Source organism: Saccopteryx bilineata, chromosome 3 (genome assembly GCF_036850765.1).
Source record: "Saccopteryx bilineata isolate mSacBil1 chromosome 3, mSacBil1_pri_phased_curated, whole genome shotgun sequence".
Classification (NCBI taxonomy): Eukaryota; Metazoa; Chordata; class Mammalia; order Chiroptera; family Emballonuridae; genus Saccopteryx; species Saccopteryx bilineata.
The window spans coordinates 68,382,286-68,403,771 of record NC_089492.1 but is presented as its reverse complement, the minus strand read 5'-3'; the positions used below and the strand labels follow the sequence as shown (position 1 = coordinate 68,403,771).

At 39.7% G+C, this 21,486-nt stretch overlaps 1 protein-coding gene across 1 annotated transcript in view; it reads left to right on the top strand.

Annotated features, from left to right (window-relative positions):
* Positions 1 to 20,966, top strand: part of LACTB2 (lactamase beta 2) — a 28,460-nt gene extending 7,494 nt beyond the window's left edge. The window contains exons 3-7 of the mRNA XM_066266285.1: positions 2,457 to 2,583; positions 12,230 to 12,408; positions 15,130 to 15,278; positions 19,217 to 19,298; positions 20,633 to 20,966. Coding sequence (XP_066122382.1) covers positions 2,457 to 2,583; positions 12,230 to 12,408; positions 15,130 to 15,278; positions 19,217 to 19,298; positions 20,633 to 20,676 — 581 coding nt within the window. The 3' untranslated portion in view covers positions 20,677 to 20,966. The remainder of the gene's footprint in view (positions 1 to 2,456; positions 2,584 to 12,229; positions 12,409 to 15,129; positions 15,279 to 19,216; positions 19,299 to 20,632) is intronic.
* The last annotated feature ends 520 nt before the right edge of the window (positions 20,967 to 21,486 follow it).

Below are 21,486 nucleotides of genomic sequence, written 5' to 3'. Positions count from 1 at the left end.
GCATTACACATAAATAATATTACGTTTGTATCAGCTTAATTAATTAGCCTTAGCAGTGATGCTATAATCATTTTTCAAATGACTAAGGGTTTCCTCCTGTTAGAGATAAATGGGCCTGACCAGGTGGTGGCACAGTGGATAGAGCTTCGGCTTGGGATGCTGAGGACCCAAGTTCAATACCCCAAAGTCAGCAGCTTGAGTGTGGGCTCACCAGCTTGAGCGTGGGATCATAGGCATGACCCGTCATTGCTGACTTGAAGCCCAAGGTCGCTGGCTTGAGCAAGGGGTCACTGGCTTGGCTAGATCCCCTCCTGTCCCTCCTCCCAGTCAAAGCACATATAAGAAGCAATTGAAGAACAACTAAGGTGCCACAACTAAGAGTTGGTGCTTCTCATCTCCCCTCCTGTCTGTCTGTCTGTCTGTCTCGTGCTAAAAAAAATAAAAATAAAACAGAGATAAGTGGTTGCCAGGGGCTGGGAAGATAGAGGATGACTACCATGGGGTATGGGGTTTCTATGAGGGGTTGTGAAAATGTTCTAAAATTTGATAGTGATGGTTGTACAGTTTGAAATAAACCACTGAATTTTACACTAAAAGGATGAATTTTATTGTATGTGAATTGTATCTCAATAAATTTGATTAAAAATGATAATATTTACCTATCCTGTCTCTCTCTCTCTATATATATATATAGATAGATTGTCTATATATAGAGAAAGAGAATAGGACATGTACTTTCATATTTGTATGTCATTTTTTTTTAGATTTTATTTATTGATTTTACAGTGGGGGAGGGTGGAATGAGAAATATCAACTCAATAGTTGATTCATTTTAGTTGTTCATTGACTGCTTCCTGTATGTGCTTTGACCAGGCAAGCACAGGGTTTCAAACCAGTGACTTCAGCATTCCAGGTTGGCACTTCATCCACTGCACCACCACAGGCCAGGCATATTTACATGTCATTTTAAAAACTGACACAAAGTTATTTCATAGTACGATATTTGTTTTTTAAATTGAGGTAATTATGAGCTTTATTTTAAAACATTGTCTACCAAAGGTCTCATAACTAGAAATACACTTCCACTTCTTTCCTGAAAGACAAAATTATATAGATTAAAAAAAAAACAACCCTCATCATGTTACCCTATAATGAAGACAGTTCCCAGAATAGCGTATCATTTCTTGCTTCAGACTCAGATATAAAGTAATGGAATTTGGAACTGGAGAGGGAAAATCCAGTTGCTGTTGCTTTATTTTTATTATATTGCAGTATTTCTATATCCTTTATCCTCCATACTTAGCCAAATTTGTGTACCTTTATCAGTTTTTTCTGAATCTTTTTTTCTCTCTATTTTCATTGCTAACACCCTCACCCTACCGGGCATTCCCTTCCAGCTTGGATATTGCAGTCGTCCCCTCCTGGTCTTTCGACCTCTTCCCCTTCTGTCTCCCCACCTGCAGCTGTCCATATTGATTTGCCTGTAACACTATTTATTTCATTTTCTTACCACATGGAGTACATTGGCCACCTACAGGCAAAGCACAAATTCCTCTATTCTGTGAAAGGCAATTTAAGGCCCCCCCAGGATCTGAGCCTTACTAATCCCACTTTATCTCTACTCTTGAATGCCAGTATTTGAGTTAGACCAATTGGTAGCTTTCTGTTGTTGCATATATGCCATATTCATTCTCATTTCTGTGACATTGCTAATGTTGTTCCCCTTACCTCTCTGAACCTTCTCCCATCCTGCTCATCCTGTAAGCCACATCTCAAGTTCTAGCTTATTTATGAATCCTTTCCTAATTGTTTCCCTTTTCTCTAAACTCATTTTGCTTTTATTAGCTGAATTGCCCCTTTAGTATTCATTAAATTGTGCTGAGTATAATTCTTTAATTATTTCCTATTGTAACTTGTATTTCCCCAACTATATCAGTTTTTATGTACTTTGAGATCATGGTGCTTGTATTCACTATACTGGTTAAATAATTGGCAATCAGCCATTTATTAGTTAGTTAATTGATTTTTTTGTGTCGACAGGTAGTATGGGTTAAATGTATTATAATATTTTAATATCTTAGCCCTGTTTGGAGCTTCCTTCATATTATCTATCACCCTGTTATTGCTAACTACTGCCATGATGCCATGACTTTTTTACTATATGTTGTTAGGCACCTAGACATAAAAGTTTCAACCTTCTGTATTACTCTGTCTTCAACACCCAACTTCATATCAAAGCTACTGAGATTATGAAGAACTTACACATTTTTGTATAAAATAGGAGTAACTAGAAAAACACATAGGCTTGTATGTCAAATGACAAGCATGAGAGGAAAAAGTTATTTTGTTGAGATGGAAGCAACAGTTACCATCACAGAGATATTCTGCTATAATTCATCCCATTTTCTGTTATCTCTTAAAGTGTGACTTAAATATTTTAAATGTTTTGTCACTAGACACTACCTACTGCATTAAAAAACTCCCACGGAATCCGCAGAGAGAAGAAATGATAGGAGATGGAGAGCAACAATATGTTTATCTGAAAGACGGGGATTTGGTTAAGACTGAGGGTGCCACTCTAAGGTACGTAAATGACCTTTGACTGGGGAAGGCGGTGGGCTTGCAGGGAGTCTATGTATAAGTGTATAAAGGGGGGAAGGAGGATTTCTGCATATTTGCTTGTATGAGTGAAGGCTGTCTCAGAAGGACATGAGAGATCTGATAACATTGGTTACTCTGGGAAGAGAAAATAAGTTGCTTGAGAAGTGGAAAAAGAAAGACTTCTCCCTTTATCTACCTGATAAAATTATTTGTTTGAATTTTATGATTACCATTTTTTAATGAATAAAATTTAAATTAAAAAATAGATTATCATTTTCTGCTAAGAAATTTAAGGCTTTCTCATGTTCTCACTTCCAAAAGATGACCCGTACCTAAAGAAAATACATTTTAGGCAGACCCATGATCCCCCGTGACCTATTTGAGGGATTCAAAAACATGTTTCAAGCTCAGTAAACTTTAAAACTGAACTAATATGATTCACCTCTCTCCTCCACAATCTGTCCTGGCTTTCTGATCTCTAAAACATCTACTTCTCTCAGTGCTTAAGATTTTATTTTTTCTTGTAAGATAGATGTTGCCTCCTCTTCACCTTCATCACTTTCCCTCCCCCTGCGCATCACATTGGTCAAGTTAGTGTCCACCTCAGAGGTACCTGTCACTGCGGTCCCTTTTTCTTCCTCTCCACTACCACTACTTCTTGGTACTATTCCTGATTCCAGTCTCCCCTTTCCAATCTACCTGCCCTTCATAAGCTCTGTCTCTTGAAACCTTGGCTAACTCTCACTGCACATGAGATAATGTTTATTCTCCTTACCACAGCCAGGCCCCAAACTGCTTTTCTGGTCTTAGCCCCTACCACACGCCTTCGCAAACACAATTAGCCATACCCAAATGCTCCTGAGCACGTTCTATCCATGCCTCTGCTCATGCCCTTCCCTTACTAGCCTCACCCCTTCCTCCCTACCTGTCCCCCTGATAAATTATTATCCATTTATTCTTCAAACCTCAGTTCATATGTTACTTCAAGAACCCTTTCTGGGCAGAATTAACTGCTTCCTCTTCCAACTTATGTATAATTTTTATTAATTTATGATAGCACTTACTAAATTTTAATTTTTTGGTGTTTATGTAGGTATGTCCTTAGAAGGTAATCAATTCTTTAGATTCACAGCATTAGGTAATGTCAGTTGCTATATAGCAAACCACCCCAGCAATATATAATGGCTCAAACAAGAAATAAGTTTACTTCTCAGTCACATAAAGCCCTCAAATGGTTCCTGATTACTGAGTGGCCCTCCTGCAAGTAATGTCTCAGGATCTTTGTGGAGTCCTCTGTCCTCAATATTTAGCTTTCAAGGTTGCCATGCTAACCACAATCAAGCTGTTACAGACGAAACAACAGGACCTTCATTCTGGTCTTCTTGAAGGAAAAGCATTCAATCAGGAGACAAAGTGCAGCAAGTAAAGCATTTATTGGCCATGCTGGAAGAAAGTCAGAGAAAAGGGGGCCTTGGAGACAGGTTCAGGGGGCTAGCCCAGGATGAGCTGCCACTGCCCCACTGCTTCCCTGGTTGCAAGTCTCACGGGGTCCCTTAGCTCTTAGGAGAAAGGGGGGCAAGGAAAACACGCCTGGGAAAAGGAGAGGAGGGAGGAGGGAAAGGTGTGGGTGTGCTGCATATGGGAGAACTCTTGAGTCCTCAGTCCTGAGGGTTTTTAACCCTTAGATTTTAGGGGAGGTTGCAGGGGAGGATTTCAGTAGAATATTCATCAGCTTTCCAGGTGTGTTGTTTTAGGGTCCTGGCCTCCGCTGGTTGATCAGCACCAGGGCAGGGGTCTGTCACCAGGGCCTTAGTCAATGAAGGTGGGCCTGAGGGAGATGTGGCTTCCCTTTGTTTTGCTGCTTTTCAGGGCCTAGAGCTGAAACACAACTGAGGCCTAGATGTTACCTCTAGGGGTTAATTCTTAAGTGAAAATCTCTGGCCCTCTTGTTTGTTTCTCCTCTGAGGGGCGGGTCTGAATCCCATTACCAGCAATATGAAATCAGGGAGTCTAAACCACATGACCAGCTAAGGGGAGAAAGGTCACCCTGGGGGGGAGGTCCTTGTTTTCCCAGTTTTGCCCATTGCTGTGCACCTGGGGGTTTTCCACCATGGTGACCTGTCCCTGGCCCAGACTCCATGCTCTGCTCATGTCTGTCTAACTGCCTACCACAAATCCAGGGGATGGAGACAGAGCACGGAAGGGATGTTTCCTAGGTTTCCATGGGCTGGGCCTCTGGTGCATTGGCTGTCATTTCAGTCATGTGCCACTCCTGAAGTAGAATTTAACTTCATGCCCAGGAAAAAGAGGAAATAGGTTTGATGATAAGCTAGCCATTCTCTGACATGAGCTGATACCAGATTCATCTTCATGTCCTCAGTCCCTGGCACATTGGAGGCAGTGAATATTTATCCTATATGTAGTAAATATCTACAGAGAGGTGAGTAGATGAACAGATGAATGAGAGAGGAAATGAAGTAATGGGTACCTGTGCTCCCTTTCAAACCAATGTCCTCTTTTTTCCATTCTTCCAGTGATTTACACAATTTAATTTATACACCAACTAATTGTAGGGCAAATTTATTAAAATATTCTTGTTCAAAATATGATAAGATCTTGTATAATTTGATGATACCACAGAAAAATCAAACATTGCAGTACTACATCTTCAAAAAGTATTCTTGACAATACTGAATGGCCCCTATCACACACCAGCCCTAGACCAATTTAAAGAAAGGGGTAGAAAGGAGGTGGTTCATCAATTCTTCTGTCTCAGGTTGGAGAACCATGGTACTGGTTTATCAGCCATCCCAGAGGCATGCATAGTAGATCCCTACCTAATGTGCAGATTAAGACTCTCTTTGGCTCATGGAAGTTAACTGTCACCCATCTGCCGTGATTTAAAGTATACATGCCATCATTATGCAAGGGGAAGAATTGTTACAAACTGAACAAACTGAGCAGCCTGCAGATCCGCAGTTAGAAACGCAGTTAGTAACATTGGTGCCCCAGCGCCACCCACGTGCTTGCTTCCTGTCACTGCCCCACCTCCTCACTTGAATACTGTCTTGTTTCATGGATTGATTTGATGCCAAGGAACTTACTGTTATGTGAATTCCATTTAATTTTTGCTTTACTGCATTCTGATTAAGTATGAGACTCTATTTTAAGATTTGGGGGAAACTAACACTAAGAATCATAAAAAGAAGACACTTTTTTAAATGACTTAGTATATACTCTTTTCTCAAAATGTAAATTCTAATTATGCTAAGTCCCAAAAATACTGCTCACAAAAATTAGGAGATATTTCAAGATGAATATGAAGCGATAAAATATCCCCTAATTTTTGTGAGCAGTTTTTATTTAATGTCCAGTTGACCTTGTCTCCCTGCCAATTTTGAAAAGAAAAAAAAAAATAGAATAGAGATAATATCCACCAAGAACCCATTAGTAAAAAATAGAAAGTTAGCAAGGTTTTTTAATAAGGATTCTGGATGTAACCCTGAGGAATTCTCTCGTGAACTAAATTTAATTTCTCAGAGTTAATCCAACAGCTTTTGTTGACTGTTGTAAATTTTCTAAGAGAGCCATTCCTGTGAAGGCTGTGTGTCAGGGAAGTGGCAGAACTAGATAAATGCTCTACCTGATGAATGCGAGGCCACAGCTGCAGTTCCTCTGATCTTTAGCAAAATACCTCTGATGTCATTTCCTTTTTCCTCCTGCCTACTTGAAGTGAATTTTAACACAGTTTTTATGCAAATTAAAACATTAGCCACCTAGGTGACTGGCGGACTGGAACTTCTCTGATCCCCTAATTTAAGGGGGTTTTTTTCCTTCAGCCTAGAGTATATCAAAGGAAACCATTACTGAGTTCTGCCATGGGGAGTAGGAGGGTAGTAATGAAGGAGACATTGCAAGCACGTTGAGGGATAAGACAGTTTGCAGACTCTGAAAGTGGTTCTCCAAATAAGTTTTTGTAGATTAAAAAAGGTTGAGGTTTCGTTTGTAAACATATTCTATGTGTGACTCTTCATAAGATTGTCCATAAGATAAGATCGACACCCACATCCATTTTTTTAAGTTGCGGAAATACACCTCCTTAAATAATTTTCGTATAACATGGAATACTTTCATTAACTGGCTGCAGCAGGTTTAATCAGACAAAAGAGATTTCTAACATCTTTTTAATACCTCACCATCACTAAATATAGCAATCATTTGCAATATAAAGCATATACGTGGAAACCATAAAAGCATTATAGTTCCTAAAGTCAGGTCCTAATGCCTCTCAAAAATAATTGCTCCCATTACATGAATATCTCATGTTCTTATCTCTCTTACATTTTTAACGGATTCTTTAAAAAGGCTTTACAGTTTCAATATTTAACATTAAGGATTTGACTGGATTTTTGGCAAATGAGAAACTTCTAAGTTATAGTCATTTCAATTTTCTTAAATACTGTTATTTAAAAGTTGAATTTTGTCAAATATCTTTGCAGTGTTGAGATGATCTTACTAATTTTCTCCATAGCTTTATGATTTGCAGGTATCTCATAATATTGAGCTTTTTAGTAAACTGTATTTGGTCATGATGTTATTTTTAAATATGCTCTGCATTCTATTTATTAATATCTTAGTTAAGCCCTGGCCAGTTGACTCAGTGGATAGAGCGTCAGCCAGTTTATGTATGTCCCCAGTTCAATCCCTGCTCAGGGCACACAGAAGAAGTGACTATCTGCTTCTTCCCCTCCCCACTCTCCCTTCTCTCTCCCTTCTCCTTCTGCAGATTGGTTTAAGCATCCTTCTCAGGTGCTGGGGATAGCAGGGTTGATTCGAGGATCCACCCCAGATGGGGGGGTGCCTGGTGGATCCTGATCTGGGCGCATGTGAGAGTCTGTCTCTCTACCTCCCCTCCTTTCACTTAAAAATATTAATAATAATATCTTAGTTAAGATTTTTATAACAATATTCATTAGTGAGATCAGGTAGTAGTTTTTTTGTACAACCTTTATTAGGTTTGGGATTCATAAGTTGACTTTCTTTTTCTATGGTCTAGGATAGGTTAAATAGTAGTGCAGTTATCTGACTTTAAATGCTTGGTGGAGTTATCCAGTGAAAATACTGAACCTTTAATTGCTAATGGCATTTACACACCTTTTCAGTGGAAATTCATTGTTGCTTATTAGCAGTATGGTTCTGTGAGTTAAGCCTAATGCAAGAAACTTTAACTGCCTGACCAGGCAGTGGTACAGTAGGTAGAGCGTCAGACTGGGACACGGAGGACCCAGGTTTGAAACATCGAGGTCTCCAGCTAGAGCACGGGCTCACCTGGTTTGAGCAAGGCTCACCAACTTGAGGCCAAGGTAATTGGCCTAAGCAAGGGGTCACTCGCTCTGCGGAACCTTTCCCCCCACCAAGGCACATATGTGAAAGCAATCAAGGAACAACTAGGGTGCCACAAGGAAGGATTGATATTTCTCACCTCTCTCCCTTTCTGTCTTTCTGTCCCTATCTGTCCCTCTGTCTGTCTGTCTCTCTCTCTCTCTGTCACAAAAAAAAAAAAATCAATAAAGAAAATCTTGAAGGAAAAAAAAGAAACTTTAACTTATTTCTGTGAATGTCATACTTCCGAACAATCTTTTATCTAGTGGTTTTAGCGTCTATTAAATGATGCTTGACTTAATATAGTAAAGGTGGCATCGTCGGCCTAGCGTGCGGAGGACCCGGGTTTGATTCCCGGCCAGGGCACACAGGAGAAGCGCCCATTTGCTTCTCCACCCCTCCGCCGCGCTTTCCTCTCTGTCTCTCTCTTCCCCTCCCGCAGCCAAGGCTCCATTGGAGCAAAGATGGCCCGGGCGCTGGGGATGGCTCTGTGGCCTCTGCCTCAGGCGCTAGAGTGGCTCTGGTTGCAACATGGCGACGCCCAGGATGGGCAGAGCATCGTCCCCTGGTGGGTAGAGCATCGCCCCATGGTGGGCGTGCCGGGTGGATCCCGGTCGGTCGCATGCGGGAGTCTGTCTGACTGTCTCTCCCTGTTTCCAGCTTCAGAAAAATGCAAAAAAAAAAAAAAAAAGGTGGCATGATTGTGATTTCTATTGGCTCTACTTTGTTTTGAGGTTCATTTTTTTCTTTATTTGTTTATATTCTTCTTAAAAAAGAGATTCCCCTCCTTCCTGTTTCTGGAGTATCACTACAGACTTTTTTTTTAATAAATAAATTTTTATTAATTTTAATAGGGTGACATCAATAAATCAGGATACATATATTCAAAGAAAACATGTTCAGGTTATCTTGTCATTCAATTCTGTTGCATACCCATCACCCAAAGTCAGATTGTCCTCCGTCACCTTCTATCTGGTTTTCTTTGTGCCCCTCCCCTTCCCCCTCCCCCTCTCCCTCCTTCCCTCCCCCCGCCCCCCCATAACCACCACTCTCTTGTCCATGTCTCTTAGTCTCGTCTTTATGTCTCACCAATGTATGGAATCCTGCAGTTCTTGTTTTTTTCTGACTTACTTATTTCACTCCGTATAATTTTATCAAGATCCCACCATTTTGTTTTAAGTGATCCAATGTCATCATTTCTTATGGCTGAATAGTATACCATGGTGTATATGTGCCACATCTTCTTTATCCAGTCTTCTATTTTTTTTTTACAGTGATTATAGCCTTTAAGCAAACTCTTGGCCAATACAGCAAGAATCCATAAAAGAGTAGTGTCCTTAACATGTTCACCAAGTCCAAGTTGGCCCCAATACCATGCCAAATCCCTGAAAAATGCAACCCAACCCCAGTTCAGTCTGTTAGGAGCTGTCACTAGGAGCAGGAGTCCAGGACAAGTCCACCTCCAGGAAAAGTCCGCATGGCATTGGAATTGTCATAATTCTATACTTTGCAGCTCACATCCAAGCCCCAATGACCGCTGCTTCTAGCTGGTAATTATTCAGGTAGACTGGAAAAGCCATCTGCAGCATGTGTGGAGATGGAGCTTCTGTTTTCCTCTGCCTGGAGAGATGAGACCAGGTTGCTTTTCCCTGGAGCTCTGCGACTGTGGCTTGGTAAAGAGAACCTTGGGATACACTAAGCTGGGTGGCAAAGGTAGATTCATAATAGAAGTTGGCAAAAGGGGGAAAGAGAGCTCTAAATTAGGAGTAGGTCCCAGCCTGAAATATGAGTGGGGCATTGAGGTAGGAGGAATAAAGGAAACACTATATATTAAACAAAGCAGAAAATAGGACTATCAACACCCACAACAGAGATCTTCGAGGGAAGAATAAAAAACCTGACTATTCAGGCAAGACATAGTTAAGTGGCCCTTGTGTAAATGAGATCAGTTTACCTGCTTCTTGGAAGAAATACCCTAGGCTCGTCCACAGTGTCGTAGATGAGGCCGACAGCCCTGGGCACCTTCAGCCTTCTGTGGCAAACCCCAGCTTTCTGGGCAAGGTTAGGTCATAGGTGGCTGGAGCAGGGCTGGAAGAGACTGAACCCTCCCTTAGAGGAGTGAGGGGGAAGCCTACCTTCCAGTGTCCCTGTTTCCTCACAACAGAGGCATGTAAATCTGGCAGGCTTTAGCTCAATGACCTTCCTTTCCACTATTGAAGCAGGACCCAGATGGCATCCTATGAGACCCCTTTGGGGCATTGGAGCCTTTAAGGGTGTATCCTAAAAGCTGGTAGTTCTCCTGATCTCTATTGGGCTTTTTCTGCCTCTAGGTATCTTAAAAGCCATGCTCAGAAAATCTCGCTGAGGGGTTTAAGGATCCCCATCCGCCTATATAAGTCTTTTCCATATATCTGGAGCTATTTGGAAAAAGACAAAACAGTATTATTAGCTGGATCAAATAAAGAAGGTAGTAGTTCGCAGGAGAAAAAGATTTGTTCATCAGCATTCAAAAGAAATTTAAAATTTTTTTAAGTAAAAAGCATGATATGGTACAGACTTTTTTTTTATTCAGTACTTCCTTGTCCTTTTGACATAGGTCCCCCCCCCCCCAATCTTTCAGCACCTCCTTTCTGTCTGACACAGAATATCTCAATACCACAAAAAATACCTGTCTCAGACCTGGAGCCAGCAAGTCTGTAAGAAACCCTGCTTTCTTTGAGTCAGGAATGGTATTTAGAAACAAAGACCTGAGTGTGAGGTATGCTCATTACTACTGGAGTATCATCCCTTTGGGCCTTTTTATAGACATAGGTAGGGAAAAAACTCTGAATTCATAACTCTTCAATTCAAGCTAGTAACATCCCAAGATTTAGTTTCTTGATTCCATTTTTTTCTTATCCCACAGTGAAAAACTTAGTTGACATCAGTTTTATTTACTTGTTTGTACCAGCATAGAATAAACATACAATATTGTATTTCAAAAATACAATAACTAATAACACTGCTGACATTAAACCTATTAAGTAAAGTTCAGGATATCTTTGCAGTTCTTTTGATCTTAAGATATATTTCATTAAGGATGTCCAGTTTTAGTATTATATTTAAAACTTACTTGAATTAATGCATTTTTTTTACTGGGGCTATGTTATCTGTCTACTTAGTATCTAGTAAGTTTTACTTCTTTCTGTATTCAATGTTAATGGTTTTTTCTTATTTAATTTTATGTTTAGACTATATTAAATATTTACCTAGATTAAAAATGAAAACTACTAAAAAAAGTTCTAATTAGAGGAGGCTGACTTGCCCCCCACTTGCCACCCCTTAGGGGCAGCTGTATTTCTTAGTTTCTGATCTATCCTTCTTGACTTTCTTTTTTGCAAAGAGTAAGGAAATATACACATGTATGTTTTTATTTCTTCATCTTTCATATATAAAAAAACATACTATATGAACACTCTTTGGCATTTTGCTTTTTATCACTTGACAGTATATCCTATAAATTACTGCACATCAATTCATAGAGATCGTCCTCATTCTTTTTGATAGCTATATAGCGTTTCATTGTGTAGATCTACCATATTTTACCTAGAGTGCCTTAACGGGTCATCACTGGGTTGTTCCTAATATTTTGTTATTACATAATGTAGTAAATAATTTATACACATTTTTTTATTTGTGAAGATGTATTTTGTGGGTAAATTTCTAACAGTGGGATTGATGGGTTAAAGAGGGCTATTTTTCAAGAAAATGCCAAATTCCCATCTTTATGGGCTATACTATTTTGCTCACCCACCAGCAACATATGAAAATGCATCTTTCTCATAGTCTTTTCATAAATTGTTTTGTAAAACGTACTTCCTAACATGCTAAGAAAATGGAAAAAAATATATGTTCTTAAAAATTAAAAGCACTATGTCTAAGTAGTGGAAAGATTGGTGATTTTTATCTATACATTAAGTACTTTTCTTTGGTGTTTTCCAAATTTTTCATAATCAGAATTATTTATATAATAAGAAAAAAGTGGGAAAAGTATTAAATTTGTACCTCAGAGACATTTGATTTTGCTAAAGGAGAAAAATTTCTGTTGATAATTTTGAGTGGGCAACAAGAGAAAAAGGAGCTTTTTAACTCATTGATGTTATTTATTTGTGTCTTGTCCAGAGATAAGGATAGAGAATAATTTACTTCTCAAAATTTCTTCTAAGCTTAAGAGTTCATAATTGTTTCTATTTCTTCTTTTGACCAGAGTTATACACACACCTGGCCACACTGATGATCATATGGCTCTACTTTTAGAGGAAGAAAATGCTCTTTTCTCTGGAGATTGCATCCTAGGGGAAGGATCAACTGTGTTTGAAGACCTCTATGATTATATGAACTCCCTAAAAGAGTTATTGAAAATGAAAGCTGGTGTTATATATCCAGGTGAGTCGTTTTTTTAAATCTGATAACCATTTTTATCAAATAGTAAGGAAGGTTCATTTTGGGGTGTGTTCGCACGTGTGCATGTGTTTTCAACCTTAAAGAGAGACAGGTAAACTGCTTCTTTAAATTATACCCCTAAGTCCTGTCTAGCTGTGCAACTTTTTTAAAGATTTTATTTAATGATTTTAGAGAGAGAGAGAGAAAGAGAAAGGCAGGGGAAGGAATGGGAAGTATCAGCTCGTAGTAGTTGCTTCTTGTATGTGTCTTGACCTGGCAAGCCCAGATTCAAACCGGGACCTCAGCATTCCAGGTTGATGCTCTATCCACTGCACCACCACAGGTCAGGCAAGTCATGCAATTTAAAAAAGGCCAAGGGTTATATTAATCATTTTTATAAACATATGATGTTATTTTTTTTAACATCTAAACAGCTATTAATACAACTATTAGATGGTGTTTAATAGACATATCAAAATGTTTAATACAATGTTTAATATAGCTATTAAACACTGGAACAAGGAATTTTTTCATTCTGTAAGCTATCTTCAGTTTGACCAACTTGATTTCTATCCTGGACCACTGTAGGTAGGGCCAGTAGTCGCTGCCTTTGTGGCCATGCACATGCAGGTTCTCATTAGATTCAGGCAGACGGTAAAGAAACAGTGGAGTCAAAAAATGGTGGGCCGTCCTTCATTAAAGTCTTGCAGTGGCCAGCGAGCAAACACACAGGGAAAACACTTCCCTCTTCATTCATTCAGAGCTCACAAAGCATTATCTGGTTCCACAACCAGGAGAATCTTCTCCGGTTTCTCCTAGAATCAAAGGCCCTACCAATCTCAATGGAGCTCCCAAAAGCCCCTCACCTCTGGCTCCCCATCTGCACCCCTTCTCTCTCTTTCCCTGCCAACATGGCTTCTCTCTTTGCCCCTTCTCCTTCTTCTCTCTCTTTTTCAAAACTTCCTGGCCAAAACCTCTTCTTCAGCAAACATTAGCAAGACAATGGTCCCTCCTAAGGAGGAATGCAATCCACAGTTTGCAGTCAACTCCCCTACTCTGAGGGCAAGCACTCTTTTACCTGCCCAGTGCCATTTTTTAAAAGTGAGCAAACTCAAAAAATACAAATTTTACAAACTCATTTGCCCAGCAACCACATTTTAGCTGTGTAACCGTGGGTAACATTTGACTTCTGAGCTTTAGCTGTTATAACTCACAGTTCTGTGGAAGTCAGCAGCTTCCATGTGAACTGTAAAATCATATATTTATTTTGATTCTCAGAAGAAGAACCCTGTTGTTAGCACCTCGACTGTCTGTGCACTGCTCTGCAAGGGGAGTCTCCCAATCTCCCCTCCATCCTGAAAGCTAAGAAACATACAGGACCCAACAGTAGGGTCCAGAAGGGAAAAGAGACCAGGTTACTTAATTTTTTAAGTCCTTTCTGACTTGTTCCTAACCAAGGAGCCACAGAAAGATCTGTAAATGCAGTGTCTTCAGTACCCTCATATTCTCTCATTTGTTTCTACTGCAGAGGAATTAGGAAACATACCCTGGGCATTTGGATTAATATTATGACATGAAAGGGATGCAAGCTGACGGCTGTTTTTAAAGTAAAGAGAATAAATGGTGCACTCACATTCAAGTAAAGCTAATGAGAGGCTGCCTCATAAAGGCTCTTGGAGCGTTAGCTTTAGTGAATCCAGTGAATTGGCTTATTAGCACAACAGGAGCTTACATGTAAATTATGTCTGTAGCCATAGCTACCATATATTAAAGCCTGCTACCCATCAGGTACCGGCAGGGGCCTTTACAGCCAGCTGTTTTCCTCACGAAAACCCACGCAGTAGATAGTGGTGTCCTCATTGCGCATGTGAAGAAACAGGTCAGAGACATTCATGGCCAACCAGCCAGTAAATGATGGTCAGTATTCTAACCAAAGCCTGTACATGTTAGGTGGTAATAGATTAGCCTGCTTTTGGATATTTTGTCCTCAAATATTTTAAACATCGCTTTGGCAGACTTGTGTAATATATTAAGTTGCACTGTAGTAAAGAGCATGTACATCTCAGTATAACTTTATCTGGGTCATCAACATTTCTGAATTACAATCCTATACATAAGATTTTTTAATGTTCTACTCTGGTTCCTGTGAATTTTTAATTGCTCTTGGTCATTTACATGAAGCTACTTTGCATTCCCCTTTTCAATCTTTTATAATAAGTGTAGCACAGCAGGAAGAACCGAGAGTGCTTAAAGCTCGTGGGTCAGAATCCCAGCCCACTCCTTAGCTGTGTGACTGAGGGCAGGTTATCTGCCTACTTTGTGCCTCAGTGTCTGCTACTCAGAAGGGACAGTAACAGTACCCACCTCTTGGGATTCTTGTAAGAACAGTGTACAGCCTACAACAGTGTCTGGCAAACAATAAGTACTCTATAAATATTACCTAGCGTTACTATTGTAATTTCTGTTATCATTACTATATTATCATTTTATACTTTTTTAATGTACATAGTAACATTTTATATAGACTTTGATATAACTGTCTAACTTTTTTGGTATTGTATGTAATTTTAAGTCTCATATCTATATACTTTTCTAAATAAGTCTTATTTGTGGTATATTTAGTATGCTAATTCAATATATCATATGGATTATTTTTAAATACAGTGAATTAACTTGAATTATGTTTATGTGGTTGAAATAATTTTTCTAATTATTCTAATTCAGGACATGGTCCAGTAATCCATAATGCTGAAGCTAAAATTCAGGAATACATTTCTCACAGAAAGATTCGAGAAGAGCAAATTCTTGCAATATTTCGTGATAATTTTGAAAAACCATTTACAGTAATGGAGCTTGTAAAAATTATTTACAAGGTAATTCTGTTTATCTTATTTGTACATAGCCACAATTTTATTAGAATAATTTATTTAATAAACTACAGGTATGATAAACTAATCACCTCCCAGAGAGAATAAGTCTGTTAATTTTATAAGTAATGCCACTCATATAGATTCAAGACCAGCAACCTCACTTTTCAAGAACACAGAGGTTAAACAAACCTGGCCTGGAGAACAACAGTAACCATTCTGAGCCATCATTAAACCATATACTTTCTTCTGTAGGGGAGACCGTTCCGAGCAACCTGACAATTAAGTTGGGTGGTGGCTTATGTATTGCTCTAGCCATCTTGATTATCTGGTGTCCTAGCCTGTAACTACTGAAAAGAGGCAAGCAGCTGGAGACAGATCTGGGGTAATAGCAGCGAGGAGTAGCAGCAATGTCTGACATGGAGAAAGTACACATAAAGGACACAAGTAGAGAAATTCAGGGTAGAGAGAGCACCCCTCACCTCAGGGACCTCTGAGCACATCACTATGTGACGGCTGACTAGTATAATTCAGTTTTTCAGCAAATGTTTATTAGGTACCTGCTGTGAAGTCAGTGTAGTTTGAGGTTAAGAATGTAGGCTTTGGTATTAGATTAACTAGGTTTAAAACCTCCCACTGCCACAACCTAGACAGCCGGAAGATACATGAGAGTGTCACTAAAGACAAAATTGAAAAGGTACCCAGGCCGGTTACAATTGGTAAGGCACCTTAATATCCTACAGGCCCAAGTTATCAAAAAATAGGTCATACTCAGTGGGCTTTGTTTTAAAAGGGAGGGGTAATTTTAAAAAGAAAGAAAATAAAAAGGGAGGAATGAATGGTTAAAATGGCTCAAGATAAGTGCCATTAGCAAAAGGGTAATATAAATATTTAAATTCTGTGAAAGAGTTCATTTCTTCATAATACATACTAGAGTATAGCCACTCTAGACTCTCCCTTGGTACACTGGGGTTTTTCTCTATCCTAAGTATAGACAGAACTCTGACAACCCTCACAGGTAAGTCATCGTCAAGTGCCTGCCCATGCCTAAAAATAACTGGTTTTGCATTCAGAGATGTATTCAGTTGTATATTCACTGGGTTTATGTATGAAATACCTGCTGCATATAGAATTGCATTAAGTATTGCAGATGTATTTATTCATTCAACATTTATTGAAAGCCTGTCATGCGCCACATAATGAACTAGTACAAAGATACATACAAAGACGACTATAGACCCCTGCCCTCAAAGGACTCAGTTCATGTTTAACACATACTTGTATTGCTGGAAAGGGAAAGTGTACCCATTAAAAACAAAAAAGACCCACATATTTGTAGTACTATCATAATAACTTCTATTTTTTAGCACATTTGTATGTTCTAGACACTACTTACATGCTTTACATTTACAAATGTAATTTGAGGAACTTAAATACCTCAAATTTGTACTGCATTAAGATACAATTATTTCAATTTAATAGATTAAAAAACTGACCCTGAATGTGTATGTGAAGTAGCTTTTTCAAGGGCACATGACAAGCAGAAGTCACATAGTCAAATTTCAGATGTCAGATGCTTGAATCTTGTTTCTCTCACACCAGGCTTCCTCCAGGGCCTGTACACAGTATGTCAGGGCAAACACAAAGAGGGATAAATTCTACCTGATGAACTTGCAGGATAATGAGTTCTTGTCTGGAAAAGCTTCAGAAACTTACATCATTAAATTGGATCTAGGCCCTAGCCAGTTGGCTTAGTGGATGAAGCATCAGCTCAGTGTGCAGACATCCTGGGTTCAATCTCCAGTCAGGATATACACGAGAAGTGACCATCTGATTCTCTTCCCTTCCCTCTCCCCACCTCGTCCCCTCCCACAGCCAGTGGCTCAATTAGTCGAGTGTTGGCCCTGAATGCTAGGATAGTTCAGTTGATTTGAGTGTTGGCCCCAGATGGGGTTTGCTGGGTGGATTCCGGTGGGGGTAGGGCCAGTGGCCACCACCGTCATGGCCATGCACATGCAGGTGCACGGTAAAGAAACAGTGGAGTCAAAAAATGGTGGGCCATTCCTTTATTAAAGTCTCGCACAGGCCAACGAGCAAACGCACAGGGCTCCCAAAGCCACTGACACATTCTCCAGTTCCACAACCAGGAGGATCTTCTCCAGTTTCTCCTAGAATCAAAGGCCCCACCAGTCTTAGAGGAGCTCACAAAGCCCCTCAGCTCTGATTCCCCATCTGCACACCTTCTCTTTCCCTGCCAACATGGCTTCTTCTTCAGCACTCTGCATTCTCTCTGCTCATCCCCCTGCAAACATGGCTTCTTTCTCCTTCTCCCTCTTCTCTTTTTTTTTTCAAAAACTTTCTGCCTTGAAATCCTTTCCTCCAGCAAACATTAGCAAAACAATGGCCCTTCCCAAGCAGGAAGGTAATTTGCAATTTCACAGACCACATATACCTGGCACTGCCCAGTCCCCAATGCAAACTATAAGCATGCAAACATAAAAATCACATTTTACAAACTTATTTGGCCAACGGGGCACATGCAGGAATCTGTCTCCCCTCCTTTCACTTTAATAAATAAATAGGATCTAAACAGGAGGAAAGGTGTGTTCAAACACTGAGAGTAGGAAAAGGAGTGTTCAAACGTTGGGTGCATGGGCAGGAAGGGAGTCAGAAAAAGCAGTTCTTAGTTTTTTCTGATTTACTTATTTCACTCTGTATAATGTTATCAAGATCCAACCATTTTGTTGTAAATGATCCGATGTCATCATTTCGTATGGCTGAGTAGTATTCCATAGTGTATATGTGCCACATCTTCTTTATCCAGTCTTCTATTGAAGGGCTTTTTGGTTGTTTCCATGTCTTGGCCACTGTGAACAATGCTGCAATGAACATGGGGCTACATATGTCTTTACGTATCAATGTCTCTGAGTTTTGGAGGTATATACCCAGTAGAGGGATTGCTGGGTCATAAGGTAGTTCTATTTTCAGTTTTTTGAGGAACCACCAGATAGAAGGTTACAGAGGACAATCTGACTTTGGGTGATGGGTATGCAACATAATTGAATGACAAGATAACCTGGAGATGTTTTCTTTGAACATATATACCCTGATTTTTTTATGTCACCCCATTAAAATGAATAAAAATTTATAAAAAATAAATAAAATTTAAAAAAAAAAGCAGGCGTGATCATGTCTTGGGAAGCCTTGTCATGCTAATGGATTTGAGCTTTAGCCATTAACCTGAGAATGACCAGCCACTCAGAGATCTTAGTCTAGGGAATTACATATGCGATCTAGAAGATCACACTGATGGAGATAGTATATGGTACTGGTACGTAAGGAGCGTTTAGGGGTGGAAGTTTATATTTGGAAATCATTAATGCATGATACTGCTGTGGCAGTATCATGGATGAGTGAAAAGAGACGAGAGTCAGTGATACAATGCATTGTAAACATCAGTGTTTAAAAAAAGTCCAAGGAAGAGTATGCAGGATGAAAACTAAACGATAAAAGGGGTAAAATAACCAAGGACAATGTGAGAGTTGTCATATAACCTATTAAATAAACCATAGGGCCAACATGTGAAACATCATTGAATCTATCTAGAATAATTTTACATTTGTTTATCCAGTCATAAAATACTGAGTATTGTGTGCCATTATGCTAAGCACTGGGTATTCAGCAGTGAACAGAACAGACTGTTACTGTCTTTATGGAGCTCACAGGCTATTTTATCTGTGTGAATGTAGATAAGAATATGGTGCCTGGAACAAGACGTGTACAAGCTGAGGTCGTTTTGGCTATTATTATATAAAAATGAATTTAAGTTAAAATGTTCTTTTCTTGCATTTTTAGGAAGTTTCAAAAGGATTAACTCTGTCCTTTTTTAGAAAAGAAAGGTTTTCTTTCAGTTTTTTTGTTTGTTTGTTTGTTTTTTGTTTTAGGATACTCCTGAGCATTTGCATAAAGTGGCTGCACATAATGTCTTCCTTCATTTGAAAAAGTTAGAAAAAGAAGGAATGATATGTAAGTATCAAATTGTAATTCTTTTACTGACAGCATTTAAAATTTTTTTCTACAAGTGAACTAGTTTCTTTTAGGAAAAAGAACACCCATCAGAGTCCTCCCTTGACTATCACTGTAAGTTGTAGAGACAGGCACTACGAAGGGTCAGGAGTGAAAGGCCAGTGAACCACAAGTAGGAAGCAAACACTCCCACAAGAACTGGAATCCCACTTCGAGGATCCAGTCCTCACCCACCACAATGACAATCAAAGGTGTGTGGTGGAAAATAGTGTTAGGTTAATTTGTCAAATTCAGAATCTTTATAGAAGTTTAACCCTTAAAATCAACAGGTCCAAAGCTTGAATTTTGTGTAGGAGCTTCAGCAGTGTTCTTACATGTACAAAAAAAACCCAACTTTATATTGAGCAACAAAATTATTCTGGGGCCTGACCAGGTGGTGGCACAGTAGATAGAGTGTAGGACTAGGATGCAGAGGACCCAGGTTTAAAACCTCAGGTGCCAGCTTGAGCGCGAGCTCATCCAGCTTGAGCATGGGCTCACCTGCTTGAGCAGGGGTCACTGGCTTGAGCATGGGATCATAGACATGATGACCCCATGGTCACTGGCTTGAGCCCAAACGATGCTGGCTTGAAGCTCAAAGTCGCTGGTTTGAAACCAAGGTCACTGGCTTGAGCAAGGGGTCACTTGCTCTGCTATAACCCCCACCTACCCCTCATCAAGGCACATATGAAAAAGCAGTCAATGAACAACTAAGTTGCCACAACAAAGAATTGATGCTTCTCATTTCTCCTTTCTGTCTGTCCCTCTCTCTGACCCTGTCACCAAAAAAAAAAAAAAAAAAAAAAAGGAATGAATGCTTTTTCTAGCCAGAAGATAATTTAAAATCCAGTGAATCTGGCCCTGGCCGGTTGGCTCAGCGGTAGAGCGTCGGCCTGGCGTGCGGGGGACCCGGGTTCGATTCCCGGCCAGGGCACATAGGAGAAGCACCCATTTGCTTCGCCACCCCCACTCCCCTCCTTCCTCTCTGTCTCTTCCCCTCCTGCAGCCAAGGCTCCATTGGAGCAAAGATGGCCTGGGCATTGGGGATGGCTCCTTGGCCTCTGCCCCAGGCGCTAGAGTGGCTCTGGTCGTGGCAGAGCGACGCCCTGGAGGGGCAGAGCATCGCCCCCTGGTGGGCAGAGCGTGCCAGGTGGATCCCGGTCGGGCGCATGCGGGAGTCTGTCTGACTGTCTCTCCCCGTTTCCAGCTTCAGAAAAATACAAAAAAAAAAAAAAAAATCCAGTGAATCTGTGTATCCGCTATTAAATTTTTACTCTCTAATTTTCTTTCCACAGTTAGCAACACGGATCCTGACCAGAAATGGAGAGCTCATCTTTAGTTTCAGATTTTGAAAGTTTTGTTTTGTTTTGTTTTTAGAGAATAGTATGTTTTCTTAACTATTAATTATTTACAGAGAATATGGAGTTTATAACATTAAAAATAATTCTAGATATACTTTAAAATATCATATGTATTCTCAAATATGTAAATTACATTATACAGAATATTTATCTAACCTAGATTTTAGAACATTTTACCAAAACTTCAGGATCCAACAGTCTCCACTTTTAGTTGATTCAGTAAAATGGTTACTTTAAAAATAATAAAACTTATGTAATTTGAACTGGATATTATTTTTGAAGATTGGTTATCTATTACCAGTGGCCAACAATATTATTTCTTAAGCTGCTTCAGTAAAAGCACAGATTTCTAAATAATCTTTTCCATCTGCAACCCTTGTCTATATCTACAGATAATAGCCTGGTTTTCCTGTTTCTATCAGTTCTGTCACAATTATGTATTAGTTATACAGCTCTTTATCATATTTATTTTCTTACAATGATATTCCACAAATGATTCGTGCACATCAACTTTTGGTAATTAAAAAACAGTATAGCCTGACTGGTGGTTCCCCAGCGGGTAGAGTGTCAACCTGGGTCACTAAGCCCAGGTTCAAATCCCTGAGGTTACTGGCTTGAGTGTGGGGACGCCAGCTTGAGCGTGAGGTCATTGACATGATCCATGGTCACTGGCTTGAGCCCAAAGGTTGCTGACTAAAACCCAAGGTCACTGGCTTGAGCAAGTGGTCACTGGCTCAGCTGGAGCCCCCTAGTAAATGCATACATGAGAAGCAATAAATGAACACCTA